This window comes from Dermacentor albipictus, chromosome 9 (genome assembly GCF_038994185.2).
Source record: "Dermacentor albipictus isolate Rhodes 1998 colony chromosome 9, USDA_Dalb.pri_finalv2, whole genome shotgun sequence".
Lineage (NCBI taxonomy): Eukaryota > Metazoa > Arthropoda > Arachnida > Ixodida > Ixodidae > Dermacentor > Dermacentor albipictus.
The window spans coordinates 105,607,327-105,633,323 of record NC_091829.1 but is presented as its reverse complement, the minus strand read 5'-3'; the positions used below and the strand labels follow the sequence as shown (position 1 = coordinate 105,633,323).

Here is a 25,997-nt window from a genome sequence, read left to right as displayed (position 1 = left end):
GCCGGCTTCTACACAGTGATAGCAGAGTTGTCGGTGGTCGGGGCTCACGAAATGTCCGTCTTCTTCACGTAGCTGCGTTGGGCAAAGGGTGGGCGTGCTGGCCGCAGTGGCGGTGGACGATGGAATCGCGGTGTTACATGGCCCTGGCGTGGTCTCGGAGAGGGACTTTGACGGCGTGCGACGGTGGCGTAGGTCATCGCTTCCGGCTAGGGCAGCGGTAATTGCGGTGGCACCTCAGCAACTACAAGCGGTCACTGAACCTCTTATTTCACGATGTCGGCAATCGAGGCCACTTGAGGTTGCGGTGAAGGCAAGACCTTGCGCAGTTCTTTGCGCACAATGACCCTGATGGTCTCTTGAAGGTCGTCGGAACTCAGTCTTTGGATTGCGCACTGCGCCATGAGCACTTGTCGGGTATACTGCCGAATGCGCATTTCCAGAGTTTTCTCGATCGTCGATGCCCCTGTGCCAATTTCAGCTACGGTATTGGACCGGTTATGTATCAGTCCAGCGAAAAGTTGTTGCTGGACGCCCGGCATGACGAAACGAACTTTTTCCTCCTCCGACATTTCCGGGTTGGCGTGCTGGAAAAGACGGGCCATTTCCTCCATGAAGATCACTATGGCCTCATTGGGAAGCTGTACTCGGGCTTCTAGTAGAGCTTGAGCGTGTCTTTTACGCAGGACGCTTGTGAATGCTTGCAGAAAGCTGCTTCGGAACAGGTTCCACATCGTTTAGCTGGCTTGTCGGTTCTCGAATCACGTCCTGGCAGCGTTTACCAATGTGAAATAGACATGCCGCAGCTTGTCGTCGCTGCCGCAGCGGGTAAACGTAGCAACCTTCCCATACGTCTCCAGCCAGCTTTCCGAGTCCTCGATTGTGGAACCACGGAACTTCGGTGGCTCCTAGGATTGCTGCAGAACTACTGGTGATGCTGCCGCTGCCATTGGGGGTGTATAAAAAATTATAATATAGAAATAGGGCGATAATTTTTACAATAAGATGGTCTCCGTTCCTAGATATGGGGAAAGTTCCGACTGTCTTCTAGTCATCACGAAATCTACCAGTTTCCAGTGATTCACGGAATATTATAACAAGAAATGCCGCAACAGTTTCTGCAGATCGCTTGAGAAAATTGTTAAGAATACCATCGCAAGAAGAAGACTTTTTGACATTAAAATTCGGCAACAGCGGTGATACACCTGGATGGTAAATAAATGATCCCTGAGATGCTGGAGAAGAAACCGTGGATGGGCACATGACAGCGCCTGAAAACCCAATACGGAAATAAGCGATAAAATGTTGCGAAATTTCTCTTGAGGCTGAGATCATCTGACCAGGAAATTTGAGGTTTAAGACAGTTTTGTTTGCTCACTTATGAAGGTGGAAAACATTTCGCGGGTCATTTTTTATGATGGATGGCAGCACTGCTTGAAAAGAATAATCTTTTGGTGCTTGTAGGGCGCGCGCTACCTGCTCGCGTTGTGCACTCACGGAAGGTGATTGAACGTGTAGCTTATTTAACCGCTTTAACTTATGCCTTAGTTGATGAGGTTACGCGTCATCCGTGCTGTCTGCTTATGAAGTCCTTTCCATATATTCGACAGAAAGGATGCAAAACCACGAAGGCACATATCTCTGAACTGACACAAAAGAAAGCCGGCATTGCTGCCACTGACACTAATCAGGCAATCATCCGTGCCTTCTAAAATGCTCGTCAACAGCACGTAAATATAAGCAGGCTTGTTAGTCTTAAAATGCTGGAACATCAAGGATAGACTTCGGGTACAAGGCGCAGTGGTCACTAATACTTTGGTGTCGAAACATCAGAGCACAAATGTAAAGCAAATAGAAACGCATGTTCAGAACAAATGGACCAAGCAGCTAAGGACGACCACTTGATAGATCCGAAGCGCGCGGCTGTCGTCTAGAAGATACCGCCATGCTTTCCACGTTAAGCAGTCTATGCGAGCGTACGCATCTTGCGATGAATTCTAAATACAGCGTAAGCGCGCAACAAAGTGCGAGGATGCTATAGTGTTATGCGCATGCGTAGTCCAAACCCGCTGCTTTATTGCGTATAACATGGTGCCACCTATGATGTGCTAAAGCTCTCTGACACTGCACTAGGATGCAAAACGGGTACAGTGGTTTCTTTCAATTGCGGTTGGAAATATTCCTCGATGACGGCGCTACACTCGCTACCGGAACGACACAATCATCGCATGAATCATTTTCGCGCTCTGCAGCTTCTTACTTTCCACTTCGCTTCAAAGAGCACGTGATGGGACTTTCTTTGTTGCCACAGTAATCATGGGAGAGTGAAAGTGAATGAAATGATAGTCAGCATTTTTCGCTCTCTCAACGCCTCATGACGGACTACAGCCAATGATGGATAACGGCGCTGTCACTGAAACGTTTGATGCAGTTTGAAGTGCTTGAAGCATGGAGCAGTACTAAGAAATCGGAGCAGTACTAAAAAATCAAACGAACTCCGAGAAACATCCGCGTCCAGGAAAGAGTTTTCTGTTGACAAGATGAATGATTCAACGCGCGAATACGACGCAGCTGCGGCAACAAGAGGGGCCAAACAAGGCCACCAGTTGGAGCTTCTGAGCAACTTTCGTCAGTGCTGTAGTCCTGATCAGACCGACGAAGATGCGAGAAACAACCGAAAAGTATATCGAGCTTCTCTCCAGTCGTAACGAAAGCATCGTCCTCCTCCTGGGGTCCACCGGCACCTTTTCTTAAATGTTTCTGCGTGTGCATTTCGTTTTGTTCCCCGGGGTAAATAAATGCAGGGTCCTGAAATTTGCACCAACGTGCAAGAAATAAACGTGTTTGTGGCTGCGCGTATTCAGTGCTCTCGTTTCTCTCCTGCTTTCTTTTTCATGCATTTTGCATTTCCTCACCGGTTATTACCGCTGGCTAGGTGTCAAGTTGCACATAATTCTTGCTGCTTTTCTTCCCGCATGACAGCAACCGTTTATGTTCATGTGTCTTGGGTCGTTTTTCTTTATTTAGTGTATCACAGCTTCGGCGTGGATTATCGCCGTGTTCATCTTCCGAAAAGATATCTACATATGCAACGACAAAGTACGAGCTCGACATATGTTTCAACAAAATGGCGTAGTTTTCTGAAAAACATGTTTCAACAGTGTTCGTTTCACGAATTATTGTATCTGCATGCAGAGCCATGCTCTGCGAATATGAGCATACCTCAAAATTGAAGCGACCGTTTGTCTTTTTTTTCCAACCTGACGCCGCAATGTCACACATTGCTTCGCGCCATTGCTCCTATCGTGTCATTACCTGTTTTTGCTGCTGACGTAATGACATTTTCTCAATATATCTGTGTTAATGCTGATATTTTCGGTAAAGTTTTTACTACAAAAGTTGGCCAGTTATTGACGGGAGTCAGCATAATTGCTCAGTTAGGGGAAAAATGAAACTCGTTTAAGTACTTGTCAACTTGCATTGAAAGGGGATGTGTGCATGGCTTCTGCCATGATACCTGCGCTTAGAAAAAATAATGTATCGCATTTGAAATGGTTGTTGCTTTGTGCGCTTTGTAAGATGTATGCAAAGCTATATCCCAAGATGCCCACTCGATAACTGCACTGCGTAATGAGCAATAAAATCGGAAACTTCTTGGTCCCACCTACTATTGCCAGGACCGGCAAAGAGCCGGTAACATGCACCAATTGTTCGTGGCTACCGACAACAGCACCACGGCATACTTTCTACGTCACCAACTGCACTCGGCCTATAAGTTATATCGCACTGAAATATTGAAATGGTGTCTGGCCAAGCTATAATGCCGTATTTATATTTTTATGTGTAAGTTGAGTCCTTTGATGTACGGCAATACTGTGACATGACATAAACAATGTGTAATGATAGGTCACGTGTTTCGCTGCGTAAATCTTGCTACTGATGTATGCTGTGACTGCCGCTTCTGTGGCATTGCATGTTAGTTTTTATGAAGATGACATTTGTTCAATTTGTAAAATAATCCATAGCGTTTTTTTGTTACTTGAACCGTGCTTTACATACTTCGTTATGCATATTCATATGTTCCGTCTGTTGCCTGGCTGGAGAACTATCATTTTGAATTTGGGCAATCATTGAATGTTAGCTGCAACACTTATCCCCAAAATAAAATTTATCGAAAAAATTACATACCTTCTACTGCTTGTTCTCGTGCTTTTCCCCCTGGTACCCAGTCCAGGTTTATCCTGTAGGATAACACAGGGCTGCTAATGCAAGAACACACCTCTGTGGAAGACGTGCACTTTAATAATGCAGAATCTTTCCCTCTTTTTTCAAGAGTTACATGTCTCTCTTCCTTATCCTGTCAATTGCATCACATGCGCAGTCTAAAGCGCAAGAAAGAAAAGCTGTATTTTACTACTCCTTAAACAGCACTCCTAGCTTCGAATTTTCCTGAAGGGGGCTTATAGAACAATCATGGCATAAAAATTGATATAAAAACATATAAAAGTGCGGGGATCCGAGGGCCTTGATTGTCCGTTAATAAAAACTGCATGAACAACGTGTTCATGACGCATATTTTCCAATAAAAAGTTCTTTGTAGGTAAAGAGCACTCAATGCAGAAAAAACAAAGCGCACAGGTTCAACATTCTAAACGCCACAACTAGCTACTGGTGAGAGGAATCGCGATGTGTAATCACAGTCAAGAATGTAGAACTTCGCGTTTACTACGCTCAAACGAAAGGGATAGGTTGCACTATTTCAACGACGGGTCCGGCCAGAATAACTCTTCCAGTGTTACCTGTTCATGGGCCAAGGTTAGCTAGCCAAAGCACCCACTCATATCCCTCCATAGATTTTTCGCTATTCCTGAACACAATAATGATCTTCTTCAAACGATAATTTATATGCGTGCTTCAGACTTTTACTCCATTTTTATTCGTTTGCCCCTGTTCTTCTTCCTTTCTTTTTTCCCTTCCCCACAGAAAGGGCAGTTCTAAATACGTGTAGTTCGCGTGGTTCCCTTATTTCTTGCTGTAAAGAATCATGCGACTCACAGTAGCTAATCCCAAAGGAGCCCGTTAAAGCTGCTGTAAAGCGGCGTCTCCTTTAACTGTGGATATTCTACGAAAGACGAAGCGCTGTTCGTGTAAAAATTCTTCTTTATCCTCGTTCGTCGCACTGCACTATGTCATCATGAAGTGAGCTTTTGTTGTATTGTTCTGGTCTCACTAAAACATTGCCGCCATACGTTCATTGACACTAGCAAATCAACGATGATATTCCATTCAGGGATATGCAGAACAACCTACTTCAAGTAGACGTCCTTCATCGAGGCGACAGTGACTCCAATGCCTGCAATGCCCAGCTTTTGGAGAGAGCTTTCCAGTGCCCTGAACATGGCTGGGAAATCCTTGCTGTCCAAAGTGCCTAGCACGATGGACACCTCTTCTTGCTTCTCATCATCGACGAATGCCGCAGGTGTGGTCTTGCGGACGATATTCATGACGTCATGGAGTTTGAAAGCGTTTTTCACTTTGGAGAACGTCAGCTTGTATCCAACACCTGCGTGCATACAAAAGGCAGTTAAGGACGAATCATCGTCCCATGGCTTGTGTACAGAAACACGGCTTCAACAGCCAAATTGGGTCAGGATACCTACTGGGTTACGCCGTCTAGCAGAAAGTCGCTTCAGTTCACTCACGCTGCGATGGCATCCGTACTGGTGGGTATTGAAAAATATATTACATCCCTTCGAAGATGTATGCTAATCTGGCAACTGATAGATATAGAAACAACAACCTGCACCGGTGGCTTTTCAATGCCTTCACCAAGTACTAGGACTCAAGGCTGACATCCGTGGCTGGGTCTTTTAATAAACGTGGACAACTATCTGCGCCAATGAAGGCAAAGCTGCAGCAGCGGAGATTCCGCACGCGTCTTTGTGCGCCGAGTTGTCCGGCAGCGTTTCACAGCTGTTTTTCGTGTAGGTATAAACAGACACCAAATCAGCGTTGAGCATCCATTTAAACGGTATTGGATTTGCCCAAATGCAAACGAAAACAAGTGGTTCGCATTTAACACTGATTGGTGCATATTGCCACCCGTGTTTTACGCGTTCATTCCATATTCATCGTAATCAGGTAGGATGTCCATTACTGCGCGTTTCTTACGGGTTCATTTAATCATCATCCTCATCAGATCGGGCGCCTATATTCACATTGGTTGTGGGTACAAGATGACGTGAACGACGTTGGTCGTTGTGGCTGGTTCAGTAAAAGTGCCATTCATTGCCGTTGGACGTCTCTCCTCTTTCCTCTCGCAACAAATCGTCTTGATTTGTTGCAAGTAAGATGTCTGTGGCTTCACCTGCTTAAACCGGTATGCCTGAGAATGTAGTATAATGTTTTCTCAGGAGCGCTCTTAGTTGTGTGCGGTTTCCCTCCGCAGCGTTCCCTTCAATGCCACAGCAAGTCGTTCGCAAGGTAGAGCGACGGTTTTCACGCATTCTGGTTTGCAGCATGAAGGCGTTAGCTGTTGTTGTGACCGCTGTAGTGGAAACACCTAGCTGACTTGCAAATTGAAGCCTGGATAACGCTAACGTTAGAAACAAGCATTACGGTTTAGAAGCTTAATAAGCCGCAGATATAATGTGTTGCCTATTCTATTGAGGTATATATGAAAGGTAACGTATATTATATAATAATTGATGATAACACTTGACAGGTAATTGCGCTCTCCGACAAATGTTGCATTGCGTTTGCATCTCATATCGAGCCCGTCGCGGAAAGCAGGCCCTCGCCGCCGCACAGTAATCGTTGTGGACCTCCTCTTATTAACTTCACTTCAAAATGATTTGATTTGTGCCAAGGGCAAATAAGAAACAGGTACCCAAAGTTAATATGGGATGACATAATGCGGTGTCACTGAAAAGCTGGCGCATGGCACCGCGACGTCTTTGCCAGCTGAGCGTTATCGCGGGGCATAAAATTAAGAGCTATGCATAATGACCAAACCTTAATCGTACCCTTCAGGCCATGATTCTGCAATAACTGTGAAATACTCTGAAGTTATTGTGACAAAGACGAATAAAAACATTGAGACATGTAAGCGTTAACTTATAACTTCATCTTTTGTTGGGAGGAGTTGTGCCAGCTAGACGAGCAACACTGAAATAATAAAAACTAGCGGAAATCGCGTCATCGAATGTCGAATGTAATCCCACGAGTCATATGCGTCACTATAAATATATATCTCGTGTCAGATTGTAGTACATTAGTATGTTATTACCTCGTACCCTTAGAACGCTATGTTACTATTAGCAAAGCGTACAACGTGCGATTTGATGCGTCCTTTTTGTTGTACGATAGGCGGAACAGGCGCACACACACGCGCCCCCCCCCCCACATATATATATATATATATCCCCACAAACACATAGGCCCACACGCACATGCACCATCCACCACGCGCGCATGAACGCACACAAGCGTACCCATAATCGCGCATGCACATACACACACGCACCATGCAGGAACACACAAAATCAAACACCCGATCACGCACACAAACGCAAATGCGCATGCACATAACACATGCACTAGGAACGCACAGACACACAAACATACAAGCACATACACGATTATGCACACGCGAGCGCCCACACAATCTTCCCACGCACGGACGCGAACAAACAAGCGTAAACCATCCCCCAGACTCAAAAGCACCAACATCTCCTTCCTCCTTTGAGTGCGTGACGAAAAAACCCCGCGGCACCAAGCATTCATACTTCTCAGCTCTCCCTCGCAAACATTCCGTCGCAGCTACAGCATAAAGGGCGCGGTCGCGATGTTATCGCACTGGGACTTATATAGAACATCACGGTGACGAAGGAGGTGGAAGTTCGCCTCGATTGTTGCAACAACTGTTTACACAATAACTTAGGGTGCAGCCACATTCTCAACAATCAGTCGATAGATATAAAGCAATTTTTCCTCTCATATACCAACGATACTGGTTTGAAGTTATTCGAAGGTTCAAAGAAAGTATATTACTTGTACAAAACGGACTGGCACGCAAAGTTGTACTTCTGCCTAAACTTGCAGTGTGTGAACTCGGAATTCCATGTCATGTTTGTGTACATTCCAGGAAAGCGTGTATAAAGATAGGAGTGAACTAAACAACCACTGCATATCAGGAGCGATATCACATCATTTTGCCTTTCTTTTCAAAAGTGCGACTAGCCTGCGTTTTAATTACACGACATCACTGTCTACACCGAGTGAAGCCGGCGAGAGAAATCATCAAGTCTTCAATATCAGGACAAAAAAAATCATGTTTGCAGGAGGCAGTCGTGCATATGCATTTACAACAAACTGATCTGTCAAGTTCTCAGCACGTATGACAGACAGTAGCAGCCTGGTCGTAATTTACTCAACAGCAACAGGCTAGTCTTGATGCATTTTGTTTTACTTATTTTCCAACCGCGCACTAAACTGTGATATAATGCCATAAATAATAATTTCATTTTTTAAATATTGAAATTTAGGAAGTTCTTGTTTCGAGCAGTTTTGAAGTGTAGCGTGGTTTCACTCTCGCTTTTCATTGTCTTCCGATAACAATTATGTGGACACTCGAGTCGCATTGCCGCCGTTGCCGTCGCAATGACGCCCCGAATAAAGTCAAAGGGCGATAAAACCGTCATCGCGAGCCGTATGCTGTATGTGTGAGTGAAAGCGCGCGAGAATCCGCCGGTGATCGCGGCTGAACATAGCGCACGCCGGGGGGGTGGGGGGGGAGGTAGAGTGTTGGAAGCGTCGCGCAGAAGACTCTGCAGGAGGGTGGAGTCGGGGTCGCGTTCAACCCCGTGCAGCCAGGGTGCAACACAGCGTGCAACCCAATCGACGGAGGGTTGTGGTACAGCGGAATAACTTTAATAATGGCGTTTCCGGTGCCAAAATCTCTTTTACTTATGAGGCACACCGCAGTGGGGGACTCTTTAAATTTCGTCCACCTGGTGTTCTTTCACGTGCAACTAAATCTAAGTACGCGGCTGGTTTGGCATTTCACTCCCATCGAAATGCGGTCGCCGTGGCCGGGATTCGATCCCGAGACCCCGTGCTTAGTAGCCCAACATCACAGCCACTAAGCAACCACGTGGGTGGTACAGCAGGGGGCCCGATTAGACTAAGAATCGTAGACATAGGATGAAGTGAACTGGCTTGGGACAGTTAGGGCCAACATAGTTGAGAGAAGCCTTCGGCCATAAGTGGACATAAAATACGCTGCTTCAAATGACGGAGACAGTTTACCAGTCAGAGTGACGGATATAAAGAAAATGAATTAAAACGAAACACATCGATCTAATCACAGGCTGATTTGCTGGACGCCGAAGCAATGGTACTTGTCATTAATAATAATAATATTATTTTATTACCGTTTTGTTTAGCAGCAGTCGTGTTTCGTGCATACATTATATTTATATACCTGGGTAGTCACAAGGAAGCTCGCAGCGCCGATTAAACCAATGCATACACCTAACTGGATGGCTGCAGAAGCTTACCACATGCTTTCTTCAGAAAGGATGTCGATCCGCTGCAGACGATCCCACCGGACGCCAGGATTATTACATGGTCAGCAATGGCGTCAGCTTCCTCCATGTCATGAGAGGACAGTAGCAGAGTTCTCTCCTTGGCCACGTCTGTCAAGGTGTCCCATACGGCCCGTCTCGTCTCTACATCCATGCCCGCCGTCGGCTCGTCTAGAATGAGCACCTAAAATTCAAGCGATAGGGATTGCAGTGAGGAACGCGCCCGAACTTGCCAGATTGCCATTGGCAATTGCTCCGGGTTATATTTGGCTGCCTGGGTTGCTTTAATGATGCACTAAAGAAAAATATTGGCGCTCATTATGTAGCTTTTATAAGCTGCCAATAATTGGTGGTTTCGTTTTCTTTCTTCTGTATGTCAACGAGAATTTCGGCTACCTCCGTTTAGTTTTTAATTCCCACCACTCTGTCTTACTCAACGCTACGCTTAACATGTTTCCTAGAAGCTGTTGATTCTACTAGAAGCGCTTAAAGATTTTTAGGCTGGTTTTCACAGTTTTATTAAAAGGGTGAACAAGTCACAATGTGTAGCTTTTGAGGAAACGTGTAGGTTGTTAAGGGCAATAGGCAGACAAATTTTCAATTGCCTTTGTCAATTATTGGTTAAATGAGAAAAAAAGTTTGATCGTCCTTTTTGGATGGTTTAAGACATTAAACCCTGAGAACGTTCTCTCTCCTTCGAGCGGGGCCCATAAACGGCCGATATTTCATATATTGAGCAAATAATGATTTTGTGGGTGACGCGCACCAGAACTTGAAAGTGTCCAGGTCAATTACATGCTTTAGAACAAATTATTGAGCTGTTATGGTCTCCCTATTTTTATACAATATACACGGCGTGTATTTTCAGAAGGCAGGGCGTCTATCATTGTTTGAAGTAGGAAGCTTTTGGGGCATGATGGACGAAAACTGTTTGACATATGTAGCCGAAATATAGGCTTAGTAGAAAGTTACTTATTCAAGCTTTCGAGAGTGTGGTACTACCGCTTTTCACTTTATTTCGTAAAACCCCAAGAAACTGCACAAGAGAAACTTCCAATCCGGTAAACAAAGGGGGAATGCTGAGTGCAATGTTCAACGTTTGAGTTCATGAAGACCATAGAAACATTGAAAATAATTAGTGAAGTTTCGCTTTTTCTTCATTTGCGTAAGTAATGCTAGGCATGGAAGTTGGTTTTTACAGTGTGCCCGGTGAAATAGACAATGCACCCTGTTTATATATAAGGGACAGGTTATGGCTAATCTGTATTCACGACTTCAAAATATAGGTATTAATTGCGTAATATCGCATGCATTATGCAGGAAAGTGCTCTTAAGTTATAAGAGTATGCTATAAGAGTAGCTATATGAGTATGACATAGGCACGTATGTCGGCAAGCTCAAACTTATCAAAAATGGGCAGACCTCTGCGGAAAATTTGTTTTCGGGGTTAGATTTGTGTGAATTGAATACAGCTTTTGCAAACTTTTTTGGGCCACCACAGCAATTTTCACGCTCATGGCTTCATACGAGGCTTTGGAAATAATTTATCAGCCCTAATTTTTTCGCCCTTTCAAGGCTCTATGCCAAGCTTCGCGGTGTCTTCAATGAGTTAAATTAAGCATCTCGTTTATTATTGCTGAAAGTCTTGGTAACGGGTGATTCATAGGTGAAGTGGCAATCGTGTGGGCGTAAAGGTCGCCCTTGCAAAAAATTACGTATGCCAGATCTACGGATAGTAAGTGTTTATTACGAGCAGCGCACAATTTAACTGCCTGACCTAACTAAAACGCCATCATGATCAAGTGTGGCAACGTATGAGAAAAATTAGGGAAAATTAGTGTGCGAAGCAGATGACTTGTACATCAAATATAAATTTTCTAAAGAAATTGCTTTCACCATATACTTGAAAGCGTCATGCGAACAAGCCGATGTTGCGAAGACTTTACTTTTGGCAAGCATAAAAAGTATTCTATTGGGCACATGTAAGTAAATTGTTTTGGTTATAAACTTTTCTTCTAATAAACTGCGTAATCAGAATATACACAATTTGACTTTTAGGAGCCGCGCAGTATTCATCCCACCAACGGGACACAACTACATCTGTCACCGAGATCGAACTTAGCAAAAATAGATGGACTGCTTTGGCGAATTTTGGAGAGCGACCAAGCATGCGGGTAGCGAAGATACCTTTTACCAAAAAAAAAAAATATCTGAGGGAAGGATTCGCAGATGGGACGTTGCCGTTATCAGCTACATTTCTCAATGTCCCAAAGGAACTTTGAGTTACGCAATTTATCTATTTACTAGAAACAGCCTTCATCGGAAATATAGCGTTCTCCGAAATTTCGAACTTACTGGCACTATTAGGAGAGTTACGGATAATTATTAAGGTCTTGTTTCTTTGTTGCGATTTCAGTGCGTTAGACGAAGTTTATCCTGTGCTCTCGGTAACTTGCACGAGGGACATTGTTTCTGTTTGGCGAATGTAGGAGATAGGTAGTAGGTGCTGTCGAGGCAAAGTTCAAAGTCGGTAGGATTATTGCTGCTTTTCCAGTGGGCTGTGTGCAAGTGCTTGAAAGCGTTATAAATTTATAGAAAATTGATTTAATTATAATGGGAGGCACGCTATGCAATATCAGTGTGTGAAGTTATGCGTGTGTGGATTAAGCACTCAAGTTGCAAAAAAAAGGAACGATGAAAAAATGAAGTGTTTAAAAATGCTATACTGCCGTTATCGTTTGCGTTTCTCGAAAACGCAAGATAATTATTTTACCCCATGTTTATCTTTCAGAAAAAGGGCTAGGGTCATCATGATCAGTGCCATGTGTGACAAAATGGTAAGGCTTCCGAATTAATTAGAGGAGTTACATGTATTTGTCGAACCCTGTCTTCTTTCAATAATGTTGCGTTATACGAAGCTCGTAGTAGGTTTCCCTGGTGGCCTCGATGAACTACAAACGGCATCTTGTTGGTATTTGACTAAAATTCTAGGCGACTATGCTTAGTTAAGCAAAGTACAAAATGTGTGGGAAAACTACAGCCTTATTAAGTTATGTATGTTACGTAGCATTTTGACTGTCTTTATGAACAGCGCAGAATTGAACTTTTGGCCCTGGGACACTCTAAGCGCGAACAACATCGCACTTAGTGAAAATAGGCGTAGATTGCGGCTAATATCGTGGAAAGGCAAAATGTTTGTTAATGAACTGCTGCAATCGCAAACTTTTTTTACGAAGCACTTGAATATGCTATATGCTGGCGTGGTTTCAATACGAGCAGTCATATAGGCGAATGCTTTAAAGTTTCTTGTTTAATCACAGGCAAATGAAATATTTATTTCAGCTGCTCGAAAGAGACTGCTTGTCTGAAAATTGGGTGGTAATTCTGGGGTCACATAGGTCTAAAAGTTCTCCTCAAACATCTTAGTTAAGTTCTAAGTTTCCCCCGCAGGCGTCTTTCTAATAGAAAACAATGAGTGTAGACTGTTTATTTCAAAGATACTGCTAAGCTCGTTGTCATGTCTTTCTAATGCTACCTTATGCCCTTGAACCCATCTTTATTCTTCTGAAGGTTTCTTCCTCATACTCTTGGTCCCTTATGAGGGTAGATATAAGTGCTTTTGCAGAGATTCTGGAAATTTAATGAAAGTAATGAGTCGTCGTACTCGCGCAAGGCTATTGAACACCTACAATTGAATATAATATACGAAGGCCACAGAGTTGCATCAAATTCACGTTCCGAAGCCATGTATATTTCACTGACTAGGATATCAAACTATCACCCCCCATAATTAGTGACGGGCCGTAGAAAAATGTCAGTCAATGTGTGATTTCATTTATTAGAATAGAGCTGAAGATTAAGATTTCATGCGGACTGTGAAGCTATACAGATCCTGGACGTAAATGAACTCAGGAAGCGCGGCGCCACACAGAAATCAATATGATACTCGCAAGCCTGGTGAAAAAAAAAAACGAATTTGTTTTTTGTTGGCGAGCTAACAATGTCTTGATTTCATGGGCTTTGCATGGTAAAACGACAACGTGGTTTTCAGCCATGTCGTAGTGCGGAAGTCGAGCTTGATTCTCACCACCACAATGTTCATTACCATGCAACTAATTCTAAGCACGCGAGCACTTCTGTGTTCCGTCCAAATTAAAATGTGGTCAGGAACAGAACACGCGAACTTATGCTCAGCGACGCAGCCAAAAATCTACCTCAAGTTACCTCTGGCTCAGAAACAAGAGTCATCGCTACGCTCAGCTTTCTCTTCATGCCGCCACTGAGCGTTTTGGGAAAGCTCGAAGCCTTGTCTTCCAGTGCGACCAATCGCAGGCAATTCTGGCAAGATTCCACGAGCCTTCCGGGCTGCCCTCCCTTGAGCTGCGAAACAAATGGAACCGAGTTCTGGGCACTCTACACTGTCATCGTGTATAGTCACAGTAAGAAACAATTATAAATCCATTTGATTAAGTACAGCACAGTTCCCTAGATGCATACCTAATGCGAATTAGGCTTCGTGAGGAAGATAATTGTTTCTGTGAGTCGTATAAGTGTTCTGAAGGATGTTTACATTTGTGAGCACTTAGTCAGTGGGTACTGGGTATGTGAGTGGGGAAACTCGCAAGCCGCGTTAGGCGCAATGAGTAGAATATGCGTCTCTATAAAGGAAACTTTTATTCATACCAATCATAAGCATATTCTCAGAATACAGCGCTGGTAGCAAAGCGAAGTGTATTGAAACGAGAACGCTCAATTCCTATATTCATTTACACGATAAGTGCTTTTAACATGAATGGGCATATGGTCTACAAATGCTGCACGCAGCACTCTAAAATACAGATTTGAAATGAACTTCGTGTTGATTGAGCCTTCTGGGATAAACCGAGCAGAGCGGGACCACCCCCAAGGATTAAAAGTGTGAACTGAAGCCCTGCGTATGGGCGGCTGCTGACGTTCAATACAGTGGAGCTTCTCGCTAGTTGCATTGGTGTCGTGACCAATTAAGCTGTTCTGCGAACTTATTTAGTGGTACAAATCATTTCATTTATTTATGGCATAAGTCATGCACAACGCGTATCGAAAACGCTGTTTCTCTGTGTCTTACTGGCTGTTTCGCCAGTAGGTGAAGAGGCGAAAGTGGTGCTAGAGCTGATACATCACAAAAACTGGGTTGCATTGCCCAACAGTGCTTAGCAGTAAATTATCTGCGCTTACCTTGAGCAAAGGCAGGTGAGCCCGATCAAAGGTAAGATAGGCAAACGGGTGCCGAGCTGCTTTCATGTTCTCCGTAAAGACTGCCGCAAAGTCTTACAATTGTCTTACAAGTTGCGTTTTACTAGTGTCTGCTCTGGAGTGTAACTTGCACTCGAAGCCAAGCGAAAGCTGAACGAAATAAGTGTTGAGATGCCTACTGCGCCTAGAAAAACACGACAGAGTGCATGTTCATCAATGCACTCTGTCGTGCTTCCAAATCACCGATGATATGGAAGCCAGATAATTTGGACGCCTTAGTGGCACCACTATGTGCCCCATAGAGTGAATCTGTAAAGATATCTGAAAAAATTTCATCGACCATTACGATAATTCCTAATCCGAAATGTGAGCGAAGCTGTATACGAGTTTTCGTTTCGCGATGTAGTGCCTGGCGCAGAGACTCTGTCACGTGCGACAGGTTGCAAAGGAAGCGAAATGCGGCGTGACTGCTTTGCTAGTCGGGAGATCGCAAGAGGCAGCGCGTGGGTGACGCGTGGGTGCGATTCGAAGCGGCCGCCGCAGACAGACCGCCGCTCATGCAGCGCTTTGTTTCCAGACAACACGCTCTACTCTCGTGCCAGCTCATAGCCATCGTCGCCGCAAAGGCAGCCTTGCGAGGCACTACGTTTTATTCGCATGCTTTCGCCATAAGCTCGGCCAGTTAAATCTAGATCCTAATGTTCTAAACTGGATTCGAGCTTTCCTTTTTACCCGTACTCAGTTTGTTTCTGCAAACAACTTTGATTCCCCAGCCCGGCCAGTGCTATCGGGAGTTCCCCAGGGGTCTTTGTTGGGACCCTCACTTTTTTAATTTTCATGAATGACCTACCCGCTAACATTTCATCAAAGATTTGCCTATTTGCGGATGGCTGTGTAGTTTATCACAAAATAACTAACCAAGACGATGACGCCTTACTTCAGGCCGACTTAAATACCATACAATCCTGGAGTCAAACGTGGAACATGGAATTGAACATTTCGCAATGTAAATCAATGCCGTATCCCGCACCTTATTAGCACCACCACACTATCTTGATAATACGCCTCTGAAGTCTGATTCATCTTACAAATATCTCGGTGTTAACATTTGTAGTAGCCTATCATGGAACCATCATGTGAGCCACGTTGTCGCTAAAGCTAACCGATCACTTGGGTACTTTCGAAGAATCTTCTATATGGCACCTCCGTCATTTAAAAAGCTTCTCTACACAATTTACATTCGTCCGTCACTTGAATACGCATCATCTATCTGGAATCCCAGTGGTACTACACTGATAAACGAAATTGAAAGAGTGCAGACTCGTTCAGTTCGCTTCATCTTATCCAATTATGACCGCACTGCCAGTGTTACCATGATAAAGTCACTACTTAACCTTCCAGAACTTACAATTTGGCGTAAAATAGCCCAGCTCGTACCTTTTCACAAAATTTACTATCGCAACAATCATCTCCGCAATCAGTTCATTAAATCCCCACTTTTCATTTCATCTAGAATTGACCACCTCTAAAATGCTGATGCTCCTCGTTGTAGAACTGTAACCTATTCACATGCATTTTTACCTAGAACCATCTCCGAATGGAATAAGCTGCCACGAGCAGCTACAGCTATCACGGATACAACGCGCTTTAAGGATTTCTTGAATAACATGCTTAATAATGCCTAATTATTTGTATTGAATTTGTTCTTCTGTTTTTTTTGCTGATTGTTGCTTTAGTTTTAGATGTTAAAATTACTCTGCTTATCTTGGATGCGATTGTTTCACTTCATTTTTGTTTTAAGCTGGTGATTATTGATGCTTCTTATTGTGATTGTATCAACTGTTTTTCCAATTTTCCTTTGTAATATGCCCCTCCCCTCTGTAATGTGCAAACCCTGAGGGTAAAATAAATAAATAAAAAAATAAATAAATAAATACCCTCTTCCTCCGCTTCCTCCTTGCGCTCTCCTCGCTATCTCCATCTTTTATCCGCGTTCCGCGTTCGCTCTTTCATAGTTTTCCTGTGTTCGTTCGCTCGCTTACGAAGATGTTGAGGTAACAAAGTCGACTCTCGCCGCAGGACCGGCGTCTTAGAGCTGCGCTACAAAATCGTATCAAATCTTTATTTAGCACCATGTACACTACATATGGAAGACAACGGAAAAAAAAGCTGCCAGTAGGCGGCTTGACGAGTCCGCTGCCCCACGTAATGAGCCGCATTTGGGCACCAGCAGTGAAAAACAGTGAATAAACAAATGCAAGCAATTGATCAGTGCAGAACAAAAGCAAAACACAATGATTCTAAAACAGTGAAATGAATAAGTATATAAATGCCAGGAAAAATAAACCAGTTTTCTTCTTCTGCGAACATAGACCTAAGTTTAGCAGTGGAACAAATAAATAAGTCAAAATTAGTAGATTGATCATAGTTAAACAGTGATGGCAATGAATCACATAAGCGTTCCATGCCAGACGTCAAGCGGGCAGCAACAACGTTCCAATATTCTACATGTCTGGTAGCATAATAGCGGTCATTGTTTCTAATTGTGCCAGTTTACCTAGGTTAGGTATGTTACGTCTAACCTCATATTTATATATAGTACTCAAACGATAGTGGTATAATTTATGAGCCGTGATATTATGCGCTCTATGGAAAAAACCTGCAGTTGTTTCATTAAATCAGCATTGTGCACATGGCGTAGGTATTGTTTCTGCATAGCGTACATTTTTTCTAGGTTCGAAAATGTAGTTGTACCCCAGACAAGTTGGGTGTAGTTAACACGTGAATAGAAACGAGAATCATAAATGAGTATTTTAAGTTTGGCAGAAACAATGTATCTGAGAGGACTGATTATTCCAGTTATTCGAGCAGATTTGTTACAAGTAAGTTCACATGCGATTCCCTGGACATGTGTGCAGTAAATGTCACACCGAAGACTTTAAAATGGTCAACAATATCTACAGGATGAGAGTTTAAATATATCGGCATGAGGAGGGAATGGCTTACTTTAGGCCCGAAAGATCACTGCGTTTGTTTCATTTTCGTTAATTTTCATAGAGTTACATGAGGACCAATGTTAGCTGAACTAGGGTATCATTAGAAATAGAGAGGTGATCGATTTTACCATCAGAAAAAGATATGGTAGTGTCATCTGCATATAAGTAAATTTCGCATTCTGAACAATATTAACACTGTCATTTATACATAGGTTAAATAGCAAGGGCCCCAACATGCTGCCTTAGGGACATCATAATGCAGTGGAAGAACTTGTGATCGCGAGCTAGTGATTTGGACAACCTTTCGCCGATGGGATAAACATGACCGCAATAAATGTAACCCACACCCACGTATACCATAAATGTACAGCTTATCCAGCAAAACTTCATAATTCGTCAAGTCAAAAGCCTTGGATTAGTCGAAAAATGAGCTAGTAACTGTTTTCTTGCTTTCAAATTGTGTTAAAATATATTCCTTTATCGACCTCTAGAACCCTTCACCAACCGAATTTTCGTGGTTTTTGCTGTGGCCGCATGTCTGGAAAGGCTTTATGAGAAGCCACGACCTCTATTGTTTCTTTATTTCTAAGCCTCGAACCGGCGCTCTCACACGCCGATCCACTGGCAGCCGAGGCCAGCCGGAGCCACCGTGGCCAGGTGTAGACTTCTGCGCCGCCTGAACCGGAAAACTATCCTATAAAATGGTGCACTTCCTAGATAGCAATAATAATAATAATAATAATAATAATAATAATAATAATAATAATAATAATAATAATAATAATAATAATAATAATAATAATAATAATAATAATAATAATAATAAACTCTGTTTTCTGCCTACTACAGGACGACGGCCTCCGATCTCCAAATACCCCTGTCTTGCACCAACCGATTCCAACTAGCGCCCGCGAATTTCCCAATTTCATCGCTCCACCTAGTCTTCTGCCATACTAGACTGCGTTGCGCTTCTCTTCATATCCATTCTCTAACCCTAATGGTCCAACGGTTATCTAACCGGCACACTATATGACCTGCCCAGCTCCATTTTGTTTCTCTTGATACACATTAGAATATCGTCTAAACCCATTTGCTCTCTGATCCAAACACATATCTTTCTGTTTCTTAACGTTATGCCTAGCAATCTCCGTTCCACCGCTCTTTGCGCGGCCCTTAACTTGTTCTCAAGCTTCTTTGTCACTCTTCAAGTCTCTGCCTCATATGTACGCACTGGTAAAATGCACTGGTTGTACACCTTCCTTTTCAATGAGAATGTTAAGTTTTTAGTCAGGAGTTTACAATGTCTGCCGTATGCGATCCAACTCATTTTTATCCTTCTGTGAATTTCCTTCTTTTCTGCGCTCTGCACACTTTTCAGAATGTTTTCCCTGTGCCTACTGAGTCCCGAGAAAAGGTCGTTGATCGATGTCACACTGATGTCACATGACGTGTCGGCGCGAAATGTTCTAAACAGAAAATGTTTTGCCTTCACTCTCTCTTAGTAATAACCAAACGTTTCCCCCTTTTGATATGTAAACAAATTTTTGTTGAGTTACACGTTTACAATAAGTGCATACTCGGCATTGGTAAACGATATAGGCATGTATGCTTTTTCGATTGATTACCTTAACCGAGATTGAGGTCGAGAAAACTAGAGGGCTTAGGACTTGTACCCTACACTCTCGGTCCCCAACAAACATTGAGTAGACTGCTCTTGGGTTTATAGGAGCACCAGAGTTTGATAACTGGGTCAAATGCAAACAGCATTGAGGCGTGTCATGGTGACGCCGCAGTAAGTAAAATAAAGGGGTCTTTGTAAGCAAAAACGAAGAAATTTTTCTTACATGCAAAAATGAACAGCATCAATTTTCGAACACAAAGGGGAAACAATATAACATCGCAAACGTAATCACTGTATTGGTCTTACGGCTATACAGGCTATCTGGTGATTTCTCGTAACCCTGGCATGGAACGTCTATATTATTCTTTGCCGTCACTGTTAACGGAGGGACGAGAACTAGGAGTCAGATTCCTGATTAATAAGGATATAGCTGGTAATATACAGGAATTTTATAGCAATAACGAGAGGGTGGCAGGTCTTGTGAAACTTAATAAGACGTACAAATTGAAGGTCGTACAGGTCTACGCCCCTAAATGAAATCCTGATGATCAGGAAGTCGAAAGCTTCTATGAAGACGTAGAATCGGCGATGGGTAAGGCCAAAACAAAATAGACTATACTGATGGGCGACTTAAATGCCAGGGTAGGCAGGACGCAGGATGGAGACAAGTGGGGGAATATAGCATAGGTTATACGAATAGCAGCGGAGAGTTATTACTAGAGTTTGCAGGGCGGAATAATTTGCGGATAATGAATGCCTTCTTCCGCAAGCGTGATAGACGAAAGCGGACAAGGCTAGACTTCATACTGGACTTCATAATGGACTTCATAAATGGACTTCATACTCTGCGCTCACCCTGGCATCATACAAGATGTGCTCGTGCTCGGCAAGGTGCGCTTCAGTGACCATAGTATGGTAAGAACTCGAATTATCCTATACTTGAGGAGCGAACGGCAGAAACTGCTACAAAAGAAGCCGATCAATGAGTTAGCGGTAAGAGGGAAAATAGAGGAATTCCACATCAAGCTACAGAACAGGTATTTGGCTTTAGCTCAGTAAGAGATGCGTAGTGTTGAAGCAATGAACGACAATCTTCGGGGACACCATTAAGGAGAGTGCAACAGAAGTCGGTGATGACTCCGTTAGACAGGATACCAGTGAGCTATCACAGGAGACGAAAGATCGGATCAAGAAACGCCAATGTAAAAAAGCCTCTATCGCTAAAGCTAGAATAGAACTGGCAGAACATTCCAAGGTAATCAACAGCTCAAGACAGCTGACATAAGGAAGTATAATATGGATAGAATTGAATTGAATTGAATTTTATTCTCCTTGAACAAATACCCAAGGAAGGAGCAGCCACAAAAAGCTACTGAGATTAGTACCTTGACGAGGTGACTGCCCCTTTACACAGCAGCAGCAGCAGTAGTTATGAAACACTTTTCTTACAAATGACTGCTTTCATACATATGCACGGACAATGATTGCACAATGGAACATAAGCATTTTGCAAAATACAAAAGAAAACTTCACATATGAGCAAAATATACGAAAACATAAATAAATGCATCATAGTTCACAGGAACTGATCTCGCATTGTTTTTTGGACAACTGTGACACATCTACAGATTTGTTGGCAAAATTATTGAGCAGAGCTGGGAGAGTAAAAGTGATCGATTGTTTCACATAGTTGTTTCGAGTTGTAGGTATGTGCCAAATATTATGGTGACGCGTAGGGTATGCGGCAATATTTTCTCTTAATTATGAAATCTCGCTGTAAAAAGAGTTGTTCTTTTTTGTGGCCGAACAGTATGTCTGGAGTAAACGATAATTATAAATATCATGGATATTTATAACCTTAAACTGTTTACAGAGTTGCTGCGTGTGAGAATCATATGAGACGTTTGCAATTATTCGCATAAACTTCTTTTGAATTAGGAACAGTCTGTTTAGATTCGTTGTTGTTGTTGTGCCCCATACTAGAGGTGGGCGTAGGATAACTGAGAAAGGGCTAACGAGTTATATAGTAGTAGTTTTATATGTTGAGGAATGATATGTCTACATTTGTTTAGCATACCCGCAGTTTCGCACAATTTTTTATGAGTTTCGCGGATATTGTCATCCCAAGGTAAAGTATTTGAAAAATATACGCCCAGCACTTTCATGCATTCTACTATTTCAATCACATTGTGGCCAAGTGTAATCAGCGGCAAATTTACAACCTTATTTTTTGGTCTGAAGAGTATTGCTTTTGTTTTTGCGGTATTAATAAGTAAGGAGTTGCACTTTGTCCATTCCAGTAACCATAGTATGAGGAAGCCTGAAAGCAGTGAAACAAAACAAGGAATAGGCAAGAATCAGATGTATTCGTTAAGAGACAAAGCCGGCAATATCATTGCTAATACGGATGAGATAATTCAAGTGGCTGAGGAGTTCTATAGAGATTTATACAGTACCAGTGACACCCATGACGATAATGGAAGAGAGAATAGTCTGAAGAGAGAATGAATAGAGAATAGTAAGCTGGGGAGGATCAGGTAACAGCAGATTTGTTGAAGAATGGGGAGCAAGTTCTTCTAGAGAAACGGATCACCCTGTATACGCAATGGCTCATGAGCTCGAGCATACCAGAATTTTGGAAGAACGCTAACATTATCCTAATCCATAAGAAAGGGGACGCCAAATACTTGAAAAATTAGAGACCGATCAGCTTACTGTCTGTTGCCTAAAAGTATTTACTAAGGTAATAGCAAATAGAATCACGAACACCTTAGACTTCTGTCAACCAAACTACCAGCCAGGATTTCGTAAAGGCTACTCAACAATAGACCTTATTCACACTATCAATCATTTGATAGAGAAATTTGTTGAATATAACCATCCGTTATATACAGATTTCATTGATTACGAGAAAGCGTTTGATTCCGTCGAAGCCTCGGCAGTCATGGAGGCATTACGGAATCAGGGTGTAGACGAACCGTATGTAAAAATACTGAGAGATATCTATAGCGGCTCGACAGCCACCATAGTGCTCCATAAAGAAAGCAACGAAATCCCACTAAAGAAAAGCGCCTGGCAGGGAGATGGGATCTCTCCAATGCTGTTCACAGCGTGTTTACAGGAGGTATTCAGAGAACTTGGCTTGGCAAGAATTGGGGATAAGGGTAATAACTTACGATTCGCTGATGATATTGCCTCAGGGGACCAATTGAAATGCATGCTTACTGACCTGAATAGATAAAGCAGAAGGGTGGGTCTAAAAATTAATCTGTAGAAAACTTATGTTTAACAGTCTCGGAAGAGAGCAGCAGTTTACAATAGGTAGCGAGGCACTGTATGTGGTAAGTAAGTGGTAAGTGGTAAGCTTCTATCTACTCAGCGCACGTAGTGACCGCGGATCCTGATCATCAGACTGAAATAATCAGAAGAATAAGAATGGGCTGACGTGCGTTTGGCAGGCTTTCTCAGATCATGAACAGCAGGTTGCCATTATCCCTCAAGAGAAAAGTGTATAACAGCTGTGTCCGACCAGTACTCACGTATGGGGCAGAAACCTGGAGGCTTGCGAAAAGGGTTCTCCTTAAATTGAGGACGACGCAACGAGCTATAAATAAGAGTAATGGGTGTAACGTTAAGGGATAAGAAAAGAGCAGATTGGGTGACAGAACAAACGCGAGTTAATGACATGTTAGTTGAAATCAAGAAAAATAAATTGGCATGGACAGGGCATGAATTAAGGAAGGAAGATAACCGATGGGCATTAAGGGTTACGAACTGGATTCGAAGAGAATGGAAGGATTGCAAGGGGCGGCAGAAAGTTAGGTGGACGGATGAGATTAAATGTCCAGTGGCAGCATCGCCACAATTAGCACATGACCGGGGTAGTTGGAGAAGCATGGGAGAGGCCTTTGCCCTGCAGTGGGCGTAACCAGGGTGATGATGATGATGATAATGATGATGACGATGACGACTTTATTCACAGTTGTTTGTACTGACACGTGAACTCGTTTATGTTTTACGGGTGAACGCTTTTACTGTCCACGAAATGACATCACTCAGCGAAGGACGCGTCTAAATGTATCGGAAGTTTCTAGAATGTTATCGATGCTTCTATCGGCTGTCTGCTGTCGCCTAACCTTGTGTGCTCTGATTGCATGTATGCGCGACCCAAATGACGCAGAACTTTGTGGAAGGCATGCGGGTCCCTGCGATTACTCTGGAACATTCGACGAATGATCTTTAAAACCTGACGCGCTCAACCCTACTGATCAAATTTTCGACGATCACCGACTGTGTTCACCGGTCTTGTTGTGCTTTAAATGTAGCCTGTTTTGTGGGCACAGGTTTGCCTAATAAAAGCTAGTTTTGTCTTTCACAGTATTGCTACTGTGCTCTTTAACGTCACTACCTCATGACAATGCTGTGTTTTTCTCTAACTAACGCGCGACAGCTGGGGAAGGGGATGCGCAGGTCCGGTGATGGGCGGTAACTCCTGCCATGCAGTTTCCAGTCGGCTTGTAATGTGTCGTTCAGCTGCCCAAGCAGGGGACCCTCACATGACTTTCTCTAACTTGGCGGCATAGAATCCACTATAGCGGTGACCTCGTAGTCGCTTTGTGGCACGTCGAGGTCGGTGGTTCTTTTTCTTGCATTACAGTTAGGTCGAGGAGTCGGATCACGACTGTGCTGCATTGTGCCCTTGTTGTTGCGGTTAGTCATCAAGTCTTCTGTAGGCGGCGTAGTCTTGGCTTCAAGGGTGCGTCTTGATGGCGCCATTTCCCAGCCACTTTGTTGAGTAGGATGCTGAAACGTTATCGTTGGCTGTGGTGGATATTCTGCCTTCCAACAAACCGCACTTGCATCTGTTGCTGCCTTCAGTTTCCCGCATATTGGCTTACTGACCGTTCCCACATTGGGCTAGTGTATTAGTAGTGCTATATACGGTGAACGCTTGCGGCCTGGTGACGGTGAACTGATTGTAGTTGATGGATCTACTGAGTGGCGGCGATGTTGTTGGCTATATCGCAAGGCCGTTCCCCTTGCTGTGGACGCGGCACATTCACGGCAAAACCTCGTAGTTCCATGTAGCTGTACGGACAACAGCGGTAGACAGGTGGTGTCGAGCTTGCTACAAATCTTACTCTAGGCATTCTGTGGGTCATTGTTGGACGGGTTGACGGTGGCGGTGGCTGGCGATAGAGCTGTGGCATTACTCGGCCCTGGCGTGGTCGCGGAGAGGGCACTTCACGGCGGGCGACGGTTGCGTAGATAACTGCTTCAGGTTGATGCTGCGGCGCTTCCGACGAGCCTAGCGACCGATGAATTTGTTATCGAACAATATCATTAATTGATGCTACCTAGGGCTTCGACGCTGGAAGCATCATTAGCAGTTTTTATCGTAAAACTGCTCCTATAGTCTTCCGCACGTCGTGGGAGCCCTGTGCTTGAACATGGGCGGAGTCTGTCATGATCACCCGCCAGTTGCATCGTCTGTTTCGCATTTCGACCGCTTTCTCAGTGTTGGTGATGTGAGGAAAAAGCTCTTCGACAGCCTTTGGCGGATTCCCTTATATTCCGGCTAAAGTGTATTGCGTCATTCCAAATTTCAGTAGGCAAACTTTCTTCGTCGCGGACAATTCCGGGTCAGCGGGGTAAAAAAGACTGGTCTACGCTTGTGTGAAGATGGCAAGATTCTCGTTAGGTAGCTGCACTCGGGCTTCCTGCAGAACTCCGGTCCTTTCGATTCGCACAACGCTCGTGATGGCCCTGAGAATGTTTCTGCGGAACAGGTCCCATGATTCGAGTATGGACTCCAGATTCTCGAAGCATGTCTTCCTGTTGTCCTTTAAGGAGAAGAACACACGGCGCAGCTTATCTTCACAGCTCCAGTTGTTGAAGGTTGAAATGCTTCAAATTTCTCAAGCCGGGTTTCTACGTTGTCAGATGAAGCACCACGGAAGATCGGTTTTCCTTGGGTTGTGGCAGTACGATGGTGACAGGCAATGCTCAGTCACTCATGGTGGTACTTAGCTGCACTTTTCCTGGTCGGTTCGGGTGGAAACCCGTGCTTCACGGGCAAATATTGTGCCGTGTGGGTTAGATGGCGGCGTCCAGGGCACGGACAAAAATCACTTCATCCAAATGTCACGTTGTGGTGACGGTGAAAAAAGAGTATGGGCCCTTACAGGACACCGGAAGTGCTCATCACTGACTGAGCAACTACTTTTACAGCACAGTTTCCCCAAGTGATTCTGCAACACATCCGAAAAAGCCCTAGGAGGAGAACTGCCTACCACTCGCAGACGAATCGTCTTACGGAGAAGCGAAAATACACGCCCACCGCCAAGTTAGCAATGGACGTCGACGTCGAACACGAGACCTGAGAGGTAGTCGTTCCATATTTTCCATGTTTTTTTCCAAACAGCATTGCCTTAGGGACCTGCAAACGCTTTGAGGCAGAAGATGATAATTCCAAAGTGGATCATTTTTACTTAATATGCTACCGCAATATGAGAAAGCCCAGGAAAAACTTTTTCATAATACTCCTTACTGTGAATGTCCAAG

The 25,997-nt window shown here is 43.7% G+C and overlaps 1 protein-coding gene across 3 annotated transcripts in view; it reads right to left on the bottom strand.

Annotated features, from left to right (window-relative positions):
• Positions 1-25,997, bottom strand: part of LOC135907193 (phospholipid-transporting ATPase ABCA3-like) — a 327,820-nt gene that overhangs the window by 145,176 nt on the left and 156,647 nt on the right. For 2 of the 3 annotated variants that reach the window (XM_070525205.1, XM_070525204.1), the window contains exons 12-15: positions 13,809-13,964; positions 9,558-9,768; positions 5,308-5,560; positions 4,186-4,238 (exon numbers count right to left, since the gene is read on the bottom strand). In XM_070525205.1, the coding sequence (XP_070381306.1) occupies positions 4,186-4,238; positions 5,308-5,560; positions 9,558-9,768; positions 13,809-13,964 (673 nt within the window). The remainder of the gene's footprint in view (positions 1-4,185; positions 4,239-5,307; positions 5,561-9,557; positions 9,769-13,808; positions 13,965-25,997) is intronic. The other variant, XM_065438877.2, reaches the window with a different exon arrangement.